Source organism: Giraffa tippelskirchi, chromosome 3, assembly GCF_054371585.1.
Source record: "Giraffa tippelskirchi isolate mGirTip1 chromosome 3, T2T-mGirTip1v1.2.pri, whole genome shotgun sequence".
Classification (NCBI taxonomy): Eukaryota; Metazoa; Chordata; class Mammalia; order Artiodactyla; family Giraffidae; genus Giraffa; species Giraffa tippelskirchi.
In genome coordinates, this window is record NC_137277.1 from 187,339,255 (window position 1) to 187,353,007 (window position 13,753).

At 60.8% G+C, this 13,753-nt stretch overlaps 1 protein-coding gene across 6 annotated transcripts in view; it reads left to right on the forward strand.

Moving 5' to 3' along the window:
- The window catches only part of HSPG2 (heparan sulfate proteoglycan 2), a 107,984-nt gene that overhangs the window by 47,205 nt on the left and 47,026 nt on the right, over nucleotides 1-13,753 (forward strand). For 5 of the 6 annotated variants that reach the window (XM_081574591.1, XM_081574587.1, XM_081574590.1 and 2 more), the window contains 25 exons: nucleotides 384-512; nucleotides 710-964; nucleotides 1,065-1,184; nucleotides 3,130-3,261; nucleotides 3,386-3,530; nucleotides 3,631-3,782; nucleotides 3,880-4,026; nucleotides 5,427-5,590; nucleotides 6,080-6,259; nucleotides 6,367-6,563; nucleotides 6,672-6,819; nucleotides 7,532-7,659; nucleotides 8,130-8,216; nucleotides 8,306-8,364; nucleotides 8,545-8,612; nucleotides 9,750-9,890; nucleotides 10,013-10,189; nucleotides 10,297-10,476; nucleotides 10,581-10,699; nucleotides 11,582-11,693; nucleotides 11,852-11,965; nucleotides 12,051-12,178; nucleotides 12,585-12,671; nucleotides 13,165-13,214; nucleotides 13,532-13,629. In XM_081574591.1, coding sequence (XP_081430717.1) covers nucleotides 384-512; nucleotides 710-964; nucleotides 1,065-1,184; nucleotides 3,130-3,261; nucleotides 3,386-3,530; nucleotides 3,631-3,782; nucleotides 3,880-4,026; nucleotides 5,427-5,590; nucleotides 6,080-6,259; nucleotides 6,367-6,563; nucleotides 6,672-6,819; nucleotides 7,532-7,659; nucleotides 8,130-8,216; nucleotides 8,306-8,364; nucleotides 8,545-8,612; nucleotides 9,750-9,890; nucleotides 10,013-10,189; nucleotides 10,297-10,476; nucleotides 10,581-10,699; nucleotides 11,582-11,693; nucleotides 11,852-11,965; nucleotides 12,051-12,178; nucleotides 12,585-12,671; nucleotides 13,165-13,214; nucleotides 13,532-13,629 — 3,317 coding nt within the window. The remainder of the gene's footprint in view (nucleotides 1-383; nucleotides 513-709; nucleotides 965-1,064; nucleotides 1,185-3,129; nucleotides 3,262-3,385; nucleotides 3,531-3,630; nucleotides 3,783-3,879; nucleotides 4,027-5,426; nucleotides 5,591-6,079; nucleotides 6,260-6,366; nucleotides 6,564-6,671; nucleotides 6,820-7,531; nucleotides 7,660-8,129; nucleotides 8,217-8,305; nucleotides 8,365-8,544; nucleotides 8,613-9,749; nucleotides 9,891-10,012; nucleotides 10,190-10,296; nucleotides 10,477-10,580; nucleotides 10,700-11,581; nucleotides 11,694-11,851; nucleotides 11,966-12,050; nucleotides 12,179-12,584; nucleotides 12,672-13,164; nucleotides 13,215-13,531; nucleotides 13,630-13,753) is intronic. The other variant, XM_081574592.1, reaches the window with a different exon arrangement.

Consider the following 13,753-nt stretch of genomic DNA (forward strand, 5'->3'; position numbering starts at 1 on the left):
AAGCTAAGGGATGGAGGACGAGGCAGGATGAGGGCGTGGTGGCTGGGCACAGGGCACCAGCCGCCCCTCCTCCCCTCCCTCGTCATCCTCGCTAGGCCTGGCTGTGGCCTGCCCACGTGTGCTCCGGTGGTTGCATGGTGTGGCATGCCAGCTGCGTGTGGGGTCCGCACGAGGGATGGGTGAGGCCGCTGCCATAGAGCCCCTGGCCCACGTGTGCTGTGATGTGTCCACCGTGCGTGCCCTGGGCCCTTGCTGAGCCAGAAGCCACCAGGCCTGACACAGAGCCCCAGAACCCCGTCCCGGCTCTGCAGTGCCTGTGTCGCCCCTGACATCGTCTGCCGACGTCCCGCCTGCCTCTCTGACAGCCCCCCCGCCCCCCACAGTGCCCCAGGTCCCCAGAGCCTGCACCGAGGCGGAGTTCGCCTGCCACCGCTATAATGAGTGTGTGGCCCTGGAGTACCGCTGTGACCGGAGGCCTGACTGCAGGGACATGTCTGATGAGCTCGATTGTGGTGAGGGGCTGTCTGGGCACACGGTGGCCTCCACGTCAGCCTGGTGGGGGACCGAGAGGGTTTGCTGCAGGCAAGAGGGGAGGTGGGCAGAAACCCGGGAGGGATGGTGGACAGGGTCAGGGGCCTGGGGACAGGGCGGGGGTCAAGGGGAGAGGAGCTGCCCTCTCGTACCAATGCCGAGCGGGCTCTGTCCACAGAGGAGCCGATGCCCACGCTCAGCTCCCAGCCACCCGCTCTGGAGGCCACTCCACCGCTGCCAGACCAGCTGGAGACAGTGTTCCCCCAGAAGCGCCCAGCCACCCCTGCTCCCCAGGCCGCTGTGCCCAGCCCAGGCAGGCCCGTGCCCTGCGGGCCCCACGAGGCCGCGTGTCACAACGGACACTGCATCCCCAAAGACTACGTGTGCGACGGGCAGGAGGACTGCGCGGATGGCAGCGACGAAGCGGACTGCGGTGCGGGCCGAGCAGGGGCACCGGGCAGGGGTCCAGGGGCGGGGCCGGGGGTAGAGGCCCCGGAGGCCTCTGGCTGAACCCCTGCCCGGTGGTCCCCCAGGCCCCACCCCGCCCTGTGAGCCCAACGAGTTCCCCTGTGGAAACGGGCACTGTGCCCTCAAACTCTGGCGCTGCGACGGTGACTTTGACTGTGAGGACCACACCGATGAGGCCGACTGCCGTGAGTGTCCGCCCTGCAGGCCTAGCTGGCCGCGCTTCCCGAGCCCCGACCCTTCTCCAGAGGGTTTGTGCACCGTCCCCTGGCTGAGTGGTGGAGGCCCTGGGGACAGACTTGTGAGGTTTCTCTCTCTGATGCTGAGCTGACCTTGGCAGCAAGCACCATGGCTAGACAGCCAGTGGTTAATGTCTCCATTTGTTTGTTACCGTTTGTCATATACGCTTGTGTGGGGGTCAGATGAGTGGCTGAGTAGGCTTGATAAACCAGAGTCCCTTAATGATGGACGTGTGAGGCAAAGCCTTCCCTTTAAGGCCCTGGAGGTTTTTCATCTAGAGCTGGTTCTGCATTATTTGTTCCTCCATCTGCAGCTTTTGCGTCCATGTAACCATTCAACCATCCACTATCTGTCCATCAGTCCAACATCCCTTCTTCCTCCCATCCACACCAATCCACCCACCATCCACCTATCTATTCATCTGTTGAGCTGCAAAGCTCCTCATCTACCTGTCCATCCAGCGTCATTCCTCCTGTCCACTTCGCCATAAATTCCATCATAAATCCGTCTGTCCATCTACCATCTGTCCAGCATCGTTCCTCCCATCCATCTCTTCTCCATCCATCCATCCATCGTCCATCCATGCATTATCCATCTTGCCAGATCCCCATTCCGCTAGCCATTCATGGGGCCAACATCTTTCCCACCTCCTGTTCATCTGTCCAGCCATCCTTCTCTCCACTGCCCACCTGTCTGTCTAGTCAGTGTGATAGACAATGTGACAGTTAAGTGGGTGAGACTGGAGAGTGAGAGGCCACCTCAGGTAGCACCTTGTGTGTCCGATCCTATGAGGCGAAGCCTGGGGCCTGTTAGTCCCAGGTTGAGGCTGACGGAAGCCTGGTTCTGTGATCCTGGGTCATGGTCTGAGTGTGCTGACGTTCTGAATGTCCGCGGGTCCGGCCTCTCCTCCTCGCCTCCCCTGCCGTCCCCACTCCGCAGCAAACCCTGGAGAGAGAGGGGCAGCGTCGTGCTGCAGACTGGCAGAGTTTTATGCCACCCCTCTGCAACTCCAAGCTTGCCTGACAACACAGCCCCTTAAGGGGGAGAAGTAACTGAGGGTTTTAGGTGAAAAGCCCTTCGCGGAGGCCTCTGCAGGGCAACGGTCCAAGGAAAGCCAAGTCCTTGCTGACCGAGTGCAGGACAGAGGACGTGAAAGGGGAGTGGCTCCGGGGGCTGGTGGGCTGTTGGGAGGAGCCGTAGGCAGGTCCTCCTGGCTCCTCTGTGCTCCTCCTCTGTGGCCGGGCGGCCTCTGCTCCTACACCCCTCTGCCCTGTCTCTCCCTGCCTGTGTGTCTGTCTCAAGCTCCATCTCCCTGAAGAAGAATGTCAGTTAGCATCTACTAGAGAAGCCTAGCTGGACCCAACCCTGGGGCCGGGTCAGCTCCAGGCCTTTGACTGGCCAGTCCATGGATGGCTGTCTCGGGTCAGGTGCCACCCCTGGGCCACTTAGAGGGGTGCAGAGCAGCGAGATCTGGGCTGCAGCAGGCCCTCGCTAAAGGCCTTTCCAGTAGGCAGAAGTGCCCAGGTAGCGCCCCGTGTCCCAAGGTCCTGGCTCCTGGGGCCGTGCCTTTGATCTTGTGTGTCTCTGGTGTCTGGATGGGGGAGGAGCCGCATGACTGCTGGGCCGGGTGTGACTGTTTCAGGGGATACAGGTAGAGTGCATTGGATGGATGAGTGGGGACCACGACATTGTGGGCAGCGTCGTGGTGGCAGAGTCTGGGCCTGGTCAGGGGGCCTGTGTTGTCATGCAGGCAAGATGAGAGAGTGATCCTAGGAACACCCAGGGAAGGTGGGCAGCCCGGGCTGCTGGCCATAAGTAGGTAAGGGCTTGGTGGGGGGGTGGTCCTCCCTGAGGGCAGTGCCCACTGCCCACACCACCTGGCTCTGTTCCCAGCTGTCAAGCGCCCCGAGGATGTCTGTGGGCCCACCAAGTTCCGCTGTGTCTCCACAAACACCTGCATCCCAGCCAGCTTCCATTGCGACGAGGAGAGCGACTGTCCAGACCGCAGCGACGAGTTTGGCTGCAGTGAGCGGGGAGCTAGGGGATGAGCTCTGGGCCCCGGGCCCCTGCCCGCAGTCTCCCCATCCCGGTCCCCCTCCTCTTCCCCCCTCGGTCCCTCCCACCCCTCACTCCTGCTCTCTTTTTCCAGTGCCTCCCCAGGTGGTGACCCCTCCCCAGGAGTTGATCCAGGCTTCCCGGGGCCAGACGGTGACCTTCACCTGTGTGGCCATCGGCGTTCCCACCCCTATTATCAACTGGAGACTCAACTGGGGCCACATCCCCGCGCATCCCAGGTGCGGCTCTGGGTCCCGGCAGGGGGCTGGGGCTGGAGGGGAGGTGCGGCCAGCAGTCCTGGCCCGACCCCTGCCTCTTGTCTCGGGGGGGTTCCGCCAGGGTGACAGTGACCAGTGAAGGAGGCCGTGGCACGCTGACCATCCACGACGTGAAGGAGGCAGACCAGGGCGCCTACACCTGCGAGGCCATGAATGCCCGAGGCATGGTGTTCGGCATTCCCGATGGCGTCCTGGAGCTCATCCCGCAGCGGGGTATGGCCCACTGGGGCAGGCGGGCACTGGATGCGGGGCGGGAGCCGGGCTTGCCCGCCGGGGACCAGCTGTAGCCCACTCCCGTGCTGCCCTGCAGGTCCCTGCCCCGACGGGCACTTCTACCTGGAGCACAGCGCCTCCTGCCTGCCCTGCTTCTGCTTCGGCATCACCAACGTGTGCCAGAGCAGCCGCCGCTTCCGGGACCAGATCCGGCTGCGCTTTGACCAGCCCAACGACTTCAAGGGTGCGCTGGTGGGCGGGAGGCAGGCACCAGGCTCCCGCGGGCTCAGAGGGCAGACAATCGGGAAAGCAGCATGCCCTGGACAGACGGAGCCAGTCCGGGGAGGCACACAGGGTTGCTGAAGAAATGCCGAGCCCTGTAGGAAAAGTGTTTCAGGGGGAAAACAAGCTCTTTTAGGAAAAGTGAAATCTACAGTTGATGCCCGTCTGCATTAGGTGGCGAAGAGGTCGGGCCGTGGAGTCATAGTCTGGGTTCAAACTCTGACTCTGACCCTCACTGTCGTGGGCCCTTGGCCAAGTTAACTATCTAGTGTCTCAGCTTTCTCATCTACAAGATGAGGATAAAATATAACCCGCCCAGGTTGTTATAAGGACCTAGTGGATTAACATGCGTAAGCCACTCAGAATACCGCTTGGTCCGTGGGAAGTGCCCAGCTGCCTGTTGTCACCCCCAGCGTCCTCGTCCTGCAGAACGGAGAGGCACCAGTGACCCAGAGCGTAAGAGCCCAGGCTTTGGCATATTCTTAGCCCAGAGCTGACTTCGTGATGCACCGCTTACTACTGCCTTTGAGACTCTTGTCTTCTTTGCACCTATTTTCCCAAACATGAAGTCAGGCAGCTGGACTCATTTCTCTCGGACTCTGAGAGGCAGGATGGCATGAGCCTAGACATCAGGTGGACCTGGGTTCAGGCACATTTCCATTATCACAGAAAATTCTCCTGGATGGTTAGTGCTGCCCTAGAGATCCGGGAGGATGCTGTAGAGAGAATTCGTGTGTGTGGGTGTGTTTGTAGGACACGGTTGGACCCAAGGACCCATCGTAGTAACAGCAACAGTAACAGCTGTCTAGTTTTTGAGCACTTCCTTTGTGTTCTACTCTGTTTTAAGCATTTTGCTTCAGTTTGCTCACTTTAGCTTCCTGATAACCCTGTGATGCAAGCCACTGTTACCCCCATTTTACAGATAGAGAAACTGAGACTCACACACCTGGAGGGTGGTGGGACCAGGACTTGGGCATCCATTCTTTAGCCCTGTGTAGCTTTCTACTACCCCTGATGGCTCTTCCAGCCCTGACAGTCCGGATCTATTGGCAAGCAAAGGCTCTGAGAAGTCCTGTAGCAGAGATTCCTCTTGCCCTTTCCCTGACCCTGGGGTTCCCAAATGGTTCCCCACCATCATTCGGCAGCATTGGCTTTGCCTAGAGAGTACTTTGGGAAAGGCTGCTCCCGAAATTCATGAGGGAAAACAAAAAACACCTTGGCTTTTATTTGACTTTGGGAGAGAGACTGACGTTCCCTCTAAATCACACTTCTCCCAGAATTTTCTGTCTCTCTGGACCGCCACCCCGGTGGCTGTCTCGGGCAGGCACGTGCATGGCGCTCATCCCTCCCCTGTGCCCCCAGGCGTGAACGTGACGATGCCCGCGCAGCCCGGCATGCCACCCGTCTCCTCCACCCAGCTGCAGATCGACACCGCTCTGCAAGAGTTCCAGCTGGTTGACCTGTCCCGACGCTTCCTGGTCCATGACTCCTTCTGGTCTCTGCCTGAGCAGTTCCTGGGTAACAAGGTGAAGGGCTGCCCTGGGTGGGGAGGGGCCCACTCCCCCCTCCCCGTACATGCTCGGAGCCTGCCTGGGCTCCGCTCCCTCTAAAGCTGGGGGGGGGCATCGAGGCAGTCTCTCGGGGAGAGATGTCCTAATGCCCTGTGGGAGCAGCTTGTTCATTCAGGGCAGAGTCTGCCCGCTGTGGTCAGGATGGGAGAAAAGCTGACGCAGCCTTTGGAAAGCCCTCTGGACCACTCTCCACATCTAAGCTGGGCTCAGTGCCCCTGCTCTGATCTCCCTGGGCACCTTTTACACAGTATCATCAGACTCTTCTCCCAAACTGGGCTAAGCACCCCAAAGACAGAGCCCAAGTGCCATCATTTTTGCTTCCCTGTGCCCACCCCATGCCGGGCACACAGCACGGGCGACACAGAGTGATGAAGGAAGGGGGCACCCAGCGAGCATCACCTGTGCCCACGGCTGCCCAGCCCTGATCCTCCCTGTCCCGGCCAGGTGGACTCCTATGGTGGCTCCCTACGCTACAGGGTGCGCTATGAGCTGGCGCGTGGCACGCTGGAGCCAGTGCAGCGGCCAGACGTGGTCCTTGTGGGCGCCGGCCACCGCCTGCTCTCCCGGGGCCACACGCCCACCCAGCCGGGTGTTCTGAACCAGCGCCAAGTCCAGTTCTCTGAGGTGCATGGGGCCTGCTCACCCGGGGCTGGCGGTACCGGGGACACAGCTGGGCAGGTGCTGATGCACGACCTCCCCCCCTGACATCCCGACCTCTGTTCCCCACCCAGGAGCACTGGGTGCATGAGTCCGGCCGGCCGGTGCAGCGGGCGGAGATGCTGCAGGTGCTGCAGAGCCTGGAGGCGGTGCTCATCCAGACGGTGTACGACCACAAGATGGCCAGCGTGGGGCTGAGTGACATCGCCATGGATACCACTGTCACCTACGCCACCAGCCACGGCCGCGCCTACAGCGTTGAGGAGTGCAGGTGCCTGACCCAGCCGGACCAGGGAACACAGAGGCCCTGGCAGAGGTTGGGGAGAAACCGCCAGGCTTCACGATCCCTGCAGCCACCGTCTTGGTTCTGTCCCCGCAGATGCCCCCTCGGCTATTCCGGCTTGTCCTGTGAGAGCTGTGACACCCACTTCACCCGGGTGCCCGGGGGGCCCTACCTGGGCACCTGCTCTGGCTGCAACTGCAACGGCCACGCCAGCTCTTGTGACCCTGTGTATGGCCACTGCCTGGTGAGTCGTGCCATCTGGCTCTTGGATACTGGCTAGGGGCAAGAGCAGGGTGGGAGATTCTAGCTGAGACTTCCTTGTGCCCACATGCTTAGCACAAGCCTCCAGAATGACTGCTGTGGCTGCCACACAAGTTCTTGTGACCTCTGGATGCATTAACAGAGATATTATGTCCAGATAAGGGAGGTGAAAGTCCTACTCTTCACTCTGGTCAGAGCAATCAATCCTGGAGAATATGGTGTAAAGCATGGCCCTAAGCAGGCCGTTCCTAAGATGAAGGAGCCTATAAATCTTACATTATTTCTTAGGGATGGTGGAGGGAGCTGGAATTGGGAGCTGAGAGAAGGTTTAAGCAGGGAGAACAATTATCTCCAAGTCCCTGAACAGCTGTCAGGGGTAGAAGGAACCGCCTACAGAGGGCAGAACTGGCCACTGGGATTGGTAGGAGAATGTGGGTTTAGGTTAATACAGAGCAGGTATTTGGAACTGTCTGTGGGACAGGCTGCCATGTGGGGTCATGAACTCCCCATCAGGATGGAGCTGATGATCCCCTGTCTGCAAAGCTGTGGGGTAATTCCTGCACGACCAGGGACACTGATCCAGACAGCCTCAGAGGCCCACCCTCACGGAGCCCCGTCTGGTCCGGTGGGGCCCCACGTCGGGGGCCACAGGGCTGCTCTGCCCAACCTGAGCGCCTCCCTCCCCTTCCCCCCAGAATTGCCAACACAACACCGAGGGACCGCAGTGCAACAAATGCAAGGCGGGCTTCTTCGGGGATGCCACCAAGGCCACAGCCACCGCCTGCCGGCCCTGCCCTTGCCCATACATCGATGCCTCCCGCAGGTCAGACCCAGCTCGGGAGGGGCAGGCAAGGCAGGGGGCGCAGACAGGCGAGTGGGCCTGGGGCATCCTCTGGGCAGGGAGGGGGGAGACCTGGTTTTGGAGGTTTGCCTGGTCCATAAATTACCCTCAGCCCCTCCACCTCTCTGGGCCTGCCTCCTTTTCCATACAATGGGCCCATCTGTCTTTCTAGTGCTGCGGTGAGGGTGCAGATCTGGAGAAGATGGGCCTCGGGACTTCCCTGAGGGTCCAGCGGTCAGGATTACGTGCTTCCTCTGCAGGGGGCCTGAGTTCAAACCCTGACTCGGGAACTGAGATCCCACATGTTTCACAGAGCGGCCAAAATAAATCAAGTATCTTTAAAAAAGGGCAGATGGGCCTCGTAGCCTGCTGTGTCCCTGTGGACAGCGGTCATTCCCAGAGTGAGCCTCATTGCAGCCCTGCCCCACGTCCTGTCCGCTTGATCCCCACAGGTTCTCAGACACCTGCTTCCTGGACACAGATGGCCAAGCCACGTGTGACGCATGTGCCCCAGGCTACACAGGCCGCCGCTGTGAGAGGTGAGCGAGAGCCGGTAGGGGCTGGGAGAAGCAGGCCATAGTGGGTGGGGGTCCTGGGAGTGCCTCTGACCACCCTCTGTCTCCCCCAGCTGTGCCGCCAGCTATGAGGGCAACCCCATCCAGCCCAATGGGAAGTGCAGGCCCACCAGTGAGTATCGCACACGCCATCCCCGGCGCCTTCCCAGGCCTCCCGCCCCCAGGCCCGAGGCCTTGGTCCAGCACAAATTCCCCCTGGTCCTTGGGGAGCACCCCACACCCCCCCAATTCTGTCCAGATTATATCCATCTTATTGCCACCTTCCCTGCCAACACCAACTTTGCGTCTCCAGACCAGCAGATCGTGCACTGTGATGAGCGAGGCAGCACCGGGTCCTCTGGGGAGGCCTGCCTCTGCAAGGTACGCGTGCCCTCCACCCCAGGGGCCCTGGGTTCCAGCCTGCAGCTGGGAGGAGGAGGAGGAGGAGGAGGAAGGAGGCTGCATCCTCTCCCTGGCTCCTTGGCCAGTGGGTGGTGGCCTCCGCTGCAGGCTGATGGGTCTGGCCAGCTAGACTTCCCCCCACTCATGAGAAGTGGCCCAGCGTCAGGAAGGAGCAACTGGTTTGAGAGGCAGGTGACCTGGGTTCCGGGCTCAGGTCCATCCTTTGTGTGACTGTCGGACCTTTGATCTGACCATGCTTTCGTTCCACGTTGACACGATGGGGTAGCTGTTAGCATCATCGATTCAGAAGTAAGGAGAGAGAGCTCAGAGGAGGGAAATGGTTTGCCTGAGAGCGGGAGCCTCAGGTGTCTGCAGAACAAAGAAATGGACAGATTTGGAAATCAGGCACTTTACTCCCATCTGCAGTCCCGGAGTGGATCAGCAAGCTGGTCACCCCATGTCAATCATTTCCCATCCCTGAGCCTCGGTTTCCTCGCGTGAAGCATGGAAATAGGCCATCCCTCTCAAGGGACTTCAAGAAATTAAATGAGGTGCTGGTTGAATAGAAACTAGCACAGGGCATTCAACAGTCCATTAATAGTAGCAGGAGTTATTTTAAGCAGGATTTCCCAGGAGGCACAGTTGGTAAAGAATCCACCTGCCAGGCAGGAGACCCGGGTTCAATCCCTGGATTGGGAAGATCCCCTGGGGAAGGAAATGGCACTCCAGTATTCTTGCCTGGGAAATCCCATGGACGTAGGAGCCTGGTGGGCTACATACTGTCCATGGGGGTCACAGAAGAGTCAGACACGACTTTAGTGACTAAACAACAATTATTTTCACCACACTGCTACATTTCACGTCTAAAATGTATTTGTGAGCTGCCTAGCAGCCACAGAGAAAACAGGAAAACGATTGGTTGTATAAGCTCCATCAATTGGGAATTGTTCACACGGTGGCCAGCCCTCCTAAGCGTGCTCTTTCCAGGGCCTCCCCTGGCCTTGGGTTCCTGTCTGCAATGTGGGTAGATTAGACCGGAAGCTGCAGGGAGCACCCACCCTGCTCCGCCCCTGCCTCCCGTGGGCCACCCTGCAGCTCCCAGCTCTGTCCCTGCAGAATAACGTGGTAGGGCGCCTGTGCAACGAGTGTGTGGCTGGCTCTTTCCACCTGAGTGCCCGAAACCCCGACGGCTGCCTCAAGTGCTTCTGCATGGGCGTCAGTCGCCAGTGTACCAGCTCCTCCTGGCGCCGTGCCCAGGTACCTAGGCGAGGAGGAGGGCTGGTCAGATGGGGGGGACCTCGGAGCCCAGGGATGGGTGGACCCAGGGCCAAGGGGCAGGCTACTGCCCCCACCCCGGCCTCTTCTCCTGCCTCTACCAGGTGCTGGGGGCCTCCGAGGAGCCCATTCGATTCAGCCTGACCAACCCCGAGGGCACCTACAACTCCAGCGAGGGCATCACGTCGCCCACGCCCGGGGAACTGGTCTTCTCCTCCTTCCACAGCCTGCCGCCTGGGCCCTACTTCTGGAGCCTCCCTCCAAGCTTCCTGGGGGACAAGGTGGGCAAGGGCTGCCTGGGGCCGTTGAGGAAGAGGAGGCGGTGCGAGCAGTGGCAGGACCCCAGGGTGGGGGCCCCAGCTGAGTTCCTGTCCTCCTTGGGTCCCAGGTGACCTCCTACGGCGGAGAGCTGCGCTTTACGGTGACCCAACAGCCCCAGCCTGGCTCCGCGCCCCTGCACGGGCAGCCGCTGGTGGTCCTGCAGGGCAATAACATCATCTTGGAGCACCACACCTCCCAGGAGCCCAGCTCCGGCCAGCCCAGCACCTTCACCGTGCCCTTCTGGGAGGTGAGCAGCGCCGTCCCAGGATACCTCCGGGGGGCTCCCTGCGCCCCTCATTCAGCGCTGTCAGGACATCAGGGACTGCAGCCCATAAGCTCTTTCTTTGGCAGCAAGCGTGGCAGCGGCCTGACGGGCAGCCGGCCACACGGGAGCACCTGCTGATGGCACTGGCGGACATCGACACCCTCCTGATCCAGGCATCCTACACCCAGCGGCCAGCTGAGAGCAGGTGTCCGGGGCCAGGGCGGGAGGACAGGAAGGGGTGGCTCCAGGCTCAACGGTGCAACGTGGGGCAGGCAGACTGCCAGCTCTGCTGCTTTCCGGCTCGGCGGCCTTTTTGTGCCTCATTTTCTCATCTGTGAAACGTAGATTGTAGGGCTTCCCAGGTGGCTCAGTGGTAAAGAACCTGCCTGCCAATGCAGGAGATCTGCAGGTTCGATCCCTGGATCGGGAAGATCCCCTGGAGAAGGAAATGGCAACCTGCTCCAGTATTCTTGCCTGGGAAATCCCGTGGACAGAGGAGCCTGGTGGGCTACAGTCCATGAGATCGCAAAAGAGTAGGACACGACTTACCGACTAAACAACAACAGCAACAAAACGGAGATTATAATAGTCCCTCCGCCGTAGGGCTTGTCTTAGGTGGAGCTCCCAAGGAGCCAAGCCAGAGATGGGGATCTGAGTGATTGACAAGGAGAACCCGGAAGGGAAGGGGACAGGAGGAGGAAGTGGCCAGGCAAGGGAGCGGTTTCAGGTAGAGACCAGCCTGGGTCTCATTGCCATGGAGCCCTGCAGAGTCATCCTGATTGAGCCAGAGGGGCCTTTGTACCCTGGGCCAGTCTGTCATTGGTCCCCCTAAGGGAGTAGGTTGGTGGGACCTCTCCTGGTGAGGAAGGCTCATTCCCTGGAGAAAGTTGCGGGTATAAGCCCTTCGCCACAGTCCTTGCAGCTGCTGAGGGATGGACACCCAGGTAGGGAGAGTTGGCCGGGGACCCAGTAGCATCACGGCGGGGCTGCTGGGAGGATTAACGAGGTGATCACGTGTAGGACCTCGGGGATTGCATATAGGTACAGCGTGAGTGCTCATTCACATCGGGGTCCTTGCCGCCCCCAGGGTCTCCGGCATCAGCATGGACGTGGCCGTGCCTGAGGACACCGGCCAGGACCCTGCGCTGGAGGTGGAGCAGTGTACCTGCCCGCCTGGGTACCGTGGTCCGTCCTGCCAGGTGAGCCTGGGCCTCACCCCCCTGTCCACCAGCTCCCTCCACGGTGGTGCTCCCTGGCCCCTCCTCCTTTAGCTCTCCCACCTCCCCAAGCCCACCGCAGCCATCCGGTGGTCCCTACCCAGAGCGGGCCCTGAGGAAGTCCCTCTTGCTATGCCCAGGACTGTGACATAGGCTACACACGCATGCCCAGCGGCCTCTACCTGGGCACCTGCGAACGCTGCAGCTGCCATGGCCACACCGAGGCCTGTGAGCCCGAGACAGGCGCCTGCCAGGTGAGGCCCACCCTCTTTCCCTCCTACCCCAGGGGTCTGCGGCCTCCAGGGGCCCAGCCTCAACCCCACGGTCTGCCTGCCCCAGGAATGTCAGCACCACACAGAGGGCCCCCGGTGTGAGCAGTGCCAGCCCGGGTACTACGGGGACGCCCAGCGTGGGACACCACACGACTGCCAGCCATGCCCCTGCCATGGAGCGCCCGCTACCGGCCAGTGCGTCCAGCCCCTGCCTGCGCCTGCCCCTTTCCGAAATGCCCAGTGCTTAGTCCCAGATTCCCTTCCTCCCAGGCCCTCCTGAGAGGCAGTGGTTAAACCCTGGCCTTACTGCTTCCTCACTGTGTCATTTTGTATGAGATACACGTCCCTCTCTAGGCCTCAACTTCCTTATCTGTGAAATGGGGATAATGAAGTATCACCCCCCCACCCACCCCCGCCCCCACACACACAGCTTAGCCCCTACTATGAGCATAAGATGAAGCCAGGGAACTTAGCACAGACCCTGACACGTGGCTGGCTCTCAGGACGTGTTCATTCACATGGCCCCTCCTCCTCACCCTCCCGCCCTGGGCCCGAAGGAAGAGCCGCTGACGTCTAACTGGAAATTCCCTTACCTCCGCAGAGCCACCCACACTTGCTTTCTGGACACAGACGGCCACCCCACCTGTGATGCGTGTTCCCCAGGCCACAGCGGGCGTCACTGTGAGAGGTGAGGGCAGGATGGGGAGTTTGCAGGAGGGGCTGCCCCTGGAGGTGGGCTGGGCCCAGCCCTCCTGAGTAGGAGGGAGCAGAAGCCCCCCACTCTGCCTCACACAGGCCCCCAGGGGACAATCAGCACCTTCCCATCCCACCCCCGAGAGCCTGAACGTTTCGCCTGGCATTTGAGGCCCTCAGAGATCTAGACCTGCAGTTCACCCCCAACTCCCAACACTTCCATCCCCAGTGAGGCCAAAGGCTTCCCAGAAACCCCTCATTCTTCCTGAAAGTCCTGGGTTCGAGGCCTGACCGTGCTGATCTCACCGGTTCCATGGCCTGTGGCCTGTCCCTGCCCCTCTTCTCCCCACTACTTCTCCATCTGTGCAATGGGTGAGTTAGGCTAATTGGTTCTTCCAGCACTCGCGGGTCACCGAGTCCAGTACAGGGCCCCCAGCACAGCCCAGTGGTTCTTCCCTCCATTCACCCAGCACCTTCTCTCACCGCAGGTGTGCACCAGGTTACCACGGCAACCCCAGCCAGGGCCAGCCCTGTCGAAGTGAGTCGGCTTGGGGAGGCTTTGGGGATCTGGCCACCCTGGGGATGAAACTGGGACAGAGCCTTTGTTCTTCTCCAACATAGGGAAAGTGACTTTACCTCTCCTAACCTCAGCTTCTTTACCTGTAAAATGGGGGTGATAAAAGGCCCACCCATCCCAGAGGGCGTCTGTGAATGTGTCCAATGCCTGCATGTGGCAGGTGTTCAGAAGCAAACACTTGTTCGCTCAGGTGGAGCATCAGATGCCCAGAGGGTGGTGGAAATAGGGATGCTTGGTGGTGGGTTTGGGGTTCCAGCTGTGGCTTCCCTCCACCTTAGGAGGCGACGGCCAGTTGCCAGAGCAGATCGGTTGTGGCTGTGACCCCCAGGGCAGCGTCAGCAACCAGTGTGACGCTGCTGGACAGTGCCACTGCAAGGTTAGTCCCAACCCCTGCCCTCCACGGGGCCCCGAACCGCGGCAAGACGGTCGCCGGGCCTTCCCTGCCACCCTGCCTTCAGGGCTGTCCCTGTGCCCCTGCCCCATGGCTCGGGGCCTTGAGG